This window comes from Rattus rattus, chromosome 2 (genome assembly GCF_011064425.1).
Source record: "Rattus rattus isolate New Zealand chromosome 2, Rrattus_CSIRO_v1, whole genome shotgun sequence".
Taxonomy (NCBI): domain Eukaryota; kingdom Metazoa; phylum Chordata; class Mammalia; order Rodentia; family Muridae; genus Rattus; species Rattus rattus.
Window position 1 is genome coordinate 105,150,757 of NC_046155.1, and position 5,572 is coordinate 105,156,328.

Consider the following 5,572-nt stretch of genomic DNA (forward strand, 5'->3'; position numbering starts at 1 on the left):
TTTTATAAAATGAATAATTTTTAGAAAAATAAGAGAAATGATCAATGGTTAGGTGCTGGAGACCTGTCCCAGTAATAGCCAGGTCCCACAGAAGAGATAGGAGTCAATGAGGGAGAAGTGAGTCAGACATAGCATTTGGTACAGCCTGCCTGTTGGAGTACTTCATTAATACAGGACTCCGTAGGCATGGATAGATTCATGTTGTTCCAAAACATAGATCACATCAATTTTGTCCCTGGACATGGGTTTTAACTTCTCTTGGTCATTAGTTTCATCACCACTGATAAACAGTGACAGAACAGAGTTGTCTTTTATAATCGTTTTCCCTCATTAACCCAGTAACCCGACATTTAAGAATATTGTGATTTCAAGGACATCAGGCAGAATATCTCCAAACCAACCTGGGCAAACTGTCATGTCCTGAGCAGTGTGCTATTAACTCTTAATGATCAGAATGCCAATTATCATTAGACACAAGAAAAATCTTCAGACTGAAACTGCTGCACTTACGGTTAAATTTCTGCCCATAAGCAATGTCTTTATTTTATTGTTGAATTTATTTGTATGTCTAATCTTGGTATTCTATTGTTCCTTGGTCATAGATCATCATGGAGACCCTGCATGAGTTAACTTTTCTAAGAAAGGGAGTCTTAATACTTTATTCTTTTATCATTTATGCACACCATTCTTTGTCCACCTGAGAAGCCCCTGTGTAGAGAAAACACCATCAAATCTAACTTTGTTGCTGTATCTTTCCCTCAAGGGGTATAACATATGAGGCCCCCAATTTTATATGCCATATAATTGCGTGTGAATTGTAAGAAGAAACTTCTAACCTGATCTGCTGCCAACTCTTCTAGCCAATTGAATCTTGTTTAACTTTGTAAGTTTACTCTGTTCTGATTATCTTGTTCCTGAGTGATCACAGGGGCAGATGTTCCAAGAGTGTCTTGGAGTTAGAGCCTCATAAGAAGATCTCTGTTGCCTTATCTGAGTCACAACCTCCAGGTCATAAAGAAGACCTTTGAGTAGGGCCACATATGGTTATCTCCCTAAAAGCAGGAGCGGCAATAGGTTCAGGGATTTGCTGGGGAAGCTTATGAGCAATACTCCTGGAAGAAGGGAATTACTCATAAAAAATTCCATCAATCCAATATTCCAAGTTGTGCAAATATTAAAAGCACCCCTGAGCATGCAACCTGTGGAGATCAAGGCCAAAAGTGGAAGACAACATGACAGTGATTGTATCCCTCAGCTTGCTTTCCTGAATATTTGTCAAGAAGGTAGCTTTATGATTTTCACTGTTTCCATTAGATATGGTTGTGCAATTAGATGTTTGGCCTATACCTTTGTCTTCATTGTTAGGCTTCACATGGTGCTTATTCTTTCAAAAGATCTGGTTTCCCTGACAATTATCAGAAGTGGAAAAAAATAAATCCAGAATCTGTTTTGTGTGATCAAAAATCTATCTCCATGAGCACACAGGTTATTTATACCCACGTCCATGGCTACAGGAAACCAGACAAGAGTAACTGAGTTTATCCTCATGAGCTTCTCTTCCCTGCCTACTGAAATACAGACCTTGCTCTTCCTGGCATTTCTCAGCATCTATTTAGTCACTCTGCTGGGAAACAGCCTCATCATTCTGGTGACTTTAGCTGACCCCATGCTGCAAAGCCCCATGTATTTCTTTCTCAGGAACTTAGCCTTCTTAGAGATTGGCTTTAACCTGGTCATTGTACCCAAAATGTTGGGGACTCTGATTGCCCAGGACACAAGCATCTCCTTCCTTGGCTGTGCCACTCAGATGTATTTCTTCTTCTTCTTTGGAGTAGCTGAGTGCTTCCTCCTGGCCACCATGGCCTATGACCGCTATGTAGCCATCTGCAGTCCCTTACATTACCCAGTCATCATGAACCAAGGGACACGTGCCAGACTGGCTGCTGCTTCCTGGTTTCCAGGATTCCCTGTAGCCACGGTGCAGACCACATGGCTCTTCAGTTTTCCATTCTGTGCCAACAACAAGGTGAACCACTTCTTCTGTGACAGCCCACCTGTTCTGAGGCTGGTCTGTGCAGACACAGCACGGTTTGAGGTCTATGCCATTGTCGGAACCATTCTGGTGGTCATGATACCCTGCCTGCTGATCCTATGTTCCTACACTCTCATTGCAGCCTCCATCCTCAAGATTCCATCAGCTCAAGGGAAGCACAAAGCCTTCTCCACCTGCTCCTCACATCTGCTTGTTGTCTCTCTTTTCTATGTGTCTTCAAGCCTCACTTACTTTAGGCCTAAATCAAATAATTCTCCTGAAAGCAAGAAATTGTTATCATTGTCCTACACTGTTGTGACTCCCATGTTGAACCCCATCATCTATAGCCTGAGAAATAATGAGGTAAAGAATGCCCTCAGCAGGACCTTCCACAAGGTTCTGGCCCTCAGAAATCATATTACTTAAACATCAACATCCTCTCTCCTCCTTAAATGTCCATTGTAATGATACCCACTTGTGAGATGGCTGTTAGGAAGCTCAGTAGAGACTAAAACTCAGAGAGGTAATTGATATCTTTCTGTATTTCTTTGCCTTCTCATTATATAAACATTATTTTTCTCAATAGAGTTTTTTATTTTTTGGTGCTTCTATGACCAATTTATTCAAGGTATTATTTTGCTAATCAGCATGAAAGTGACATCCATTGTGCACTGTATGGAATTCCAAATGTGAACTTGTAGACAGATATGAGAAAATACAGTAAAAAACATCAAAAGTCATCCTTGCCCTTTGTCTGGCTTTAGACTCGTCTGAATCCAGGTGCAAAGAAACATCCCTATTCTATTGCATGTTTCTTGTGTTCTTTCATTTTATTTGACAATCTCCATAGGTTGGAAGTTCGAGACCTCAAACTGAGGGAGGCAAACTACTAGTCCACAAGCATATTTACAGAACATCAAAGTCTCATTGTCTTTTTACTCAGGCTCTTTTTGTCAGGTAGAATAATCCCAGTCTACAGTTCTCCAAATTCCATTTTAAGGCTCTAAACCTTTGTTTTAAAAGTTGAAAATTTTATATACTAACTTCATGATACTCTCCTCTGCAAGGCTTTCCATGGATCTTTGTGGACTCCAGTACAGGTCCTTCTAAGAATGCTATTGTATTACACTCAGTGGTTTTGCATCTCAAAGTTACATTCATTGTGAGCATGAAAAGGCAAAAAAGTACCATGATAGAATAAGTTAATCCATATTGAAGTTAACTAAGTTTATTCAAAGGAATTCAAATGAAGCCATTGCTAAGAGCAAATGAATGTTATTGCTGAGGAAGTGAAACCAAAAATGTTTAAACAATATAATTGGAATACAATTCTAAACCCCTAGTGTTTGAATATTAGTTTTATACTTTTTCACTGCCATATAATATATGAAAATTATTTAGTTCAGAGTCATGGTAAAAACAATAGTTTATAAGGGTGGGTTAAGAGAGAAGTGAGTTGGCAAGATCATGTTTGAGAAAGACATAATGAGCATCCATTTAATACACACTTAGACCAAATTAGCAAAATACAGCTTTATCTTTAAGAATTCAATACAAACAGCCTCATAATATGCCATACATGATCAGACAAATTTGAAACATCCTTCACTTAAGATACACATTGATAAACTAAAACTTTTGTACAAAGGTTATCATACTCTCTACATACCTTAAGACTGGAAGAGGTCAAATGAGGAGTGATATTTATAAATGGTGGTTTGCACAAACATGCATGTAAGCCAGTAAAGCCATTAGAAACCAGAAGAGTCTCATACTAGAGTATAGGCGAAGACAGCCCAAAAGCCATCACTATGTGCCATAAGTCATATGCAGTGTGGTGAAAGGTTTACTTAGAACATATTAGGGAAATGTACCTTCTACTAAAAAGATTGAAAAACACCATACTACTCATGAAGGTTCTGCATGGCAAAGTTGCAGTGAGATAAAACAGGGATGAGGGCCAGGTGGAGGACTTGGAAATGGGATAGAATTGGTGTCTTCCTTGATCCTTTGAACTCAAGTTGTCTACCTTAACCTGTGCCTTAGTTAGCATGTTGTTGGTAGCAATCAACTGTTTTCTGAAATTGTTAAGCTCTTTGAACTTGTAATGAATATCTTTGAATGGTCCTAAATAAATGTTTGAGAATCTTCTTTGTATTTCCTTTGCAACACATAGTCTTAAAGTAGAAAACAAAAGCACATATTCTGATAATATCTTGTCTTTTGAAACTTGATGAAACTTTGTTACTTGTATTTTACTTTGTGTTTATAACTTGGGGAAATAGTAAATATCTATTTAAGAAAAAAGACAGAAGATTTATAACTGTCTCTAGATAAATGACTGGCAGAGAGTGCATGTTTCATGGTATTGTTTTCCAAGGTCACATTATAATTAATAGATATAATTACTAGAGGACTATTACAAATAAGTCATTACTTTGTAGGTACTCTTCTATGTCCAACATTCTGAAAAGATAGACTCATCATCAATGTTCTTATTCATGAAGGGCATGGGGCAGGAATTACACACTCATGATGAAAGTACAGTCAGGATTAGAAATCAAAATCTCTACAATCAAGGTTAGAAATCAAAATTGAAGAGTGGGAGAGATGGATCCATGCTTAAGAATACCTGGTGCTCTTGCAGAGGACAGGGATTGGTGGCAAGCTCCCACAGGTTATTTCACAACTGCCTGTAACTTCAGTTTCAGGGGATCTCTGAGGACACTGCATGGACATAATGCATATACATACACTCAAGTAAAACATATATACATGCATACATACATACATACATACATGACAAATAAATCTTTAAAAGGGAAGCCAAGTAGAGTAGATTGTTCTAATCAAGAAGTTGTTTCACATATTTTCTTCAATAAAACAATGTATTGAGGGCCAGCAGAAAGAATGGAAACAGGTGACCTCGGGAGAAAAGAGGTTGGGAGACCCTCTAGAATGTACCAGAGACTTGGAAAGTGAGAGACTCTCAGGACTCAAAGGGGCAGATCCTAGATGAAATTCCCTAGAGTGGGGAGATGGAACTTATTGAACCCACCTCCAGTAGAAAGGGCATCAAGTGAGGGGATGGGGTTGCTATCCTACAGTCAAAGTTCTGACCCGTAGTTGTTCCTGTCTGAAAGGAGTGCAGGGATGGAAATGGAGAAGAGCCTGAGGAATATAAGGTCCAGTGACAGGCCCAAAGTGGAATCCAGTTCAAGGGGAGGCCCTAAGATCTGACACCGTTACTGAGGTTATGGGGCTTTCACAAAAAGGGACCTACCATGACTGCCCTCTGAAAGACCCAACAAGCAACTTAGAGTCAGATGCAGATATATGCTCCCAACCAATGAACAGAAGCTGTTGGCCCTTCTGGTTGAATTAGGGAAAACCTGGAGGAAGCTATGGAAGAGGGCAACCCTGTAGGACAACCCAGCAGTCTCAATTAACCTGGACCCCCGAGATCTCTCAGACACTAGATCACCAACCAGGCAGCATACACCAGCTTAGATGAGACCCCCAACACATATATAGCAGAGA

The 5,572-nt window shown here is 39.5% G+C and overlaps 1 protein-coding gene across 1 annotated transcript; it reads left to right on the forward strand.

Moving 5' to 3' along the window:
* The first annotated feature begins 1,492 nt into the window (after nucleotides 1–1,492).
* LOC116894170 (olfactory receptor 10A5) lies at nucleotides 1,493–2,458 on the forward strand. Its single transcript, XM_032895886.1, has one exon. The coding sequence runs from the start codon at nucleotides 1,505–1,507 to the stop codon at nucleotides 2,456–2,458; it is 954 nt and encodes a 317-aa protein (XP_032751777.1). The 5' UTR covers nucleotides 1,493–1,504.
* The last annotated feature ends 3,114 nt before the right edge of the window (nucleotides 2,459–5,572 follow it).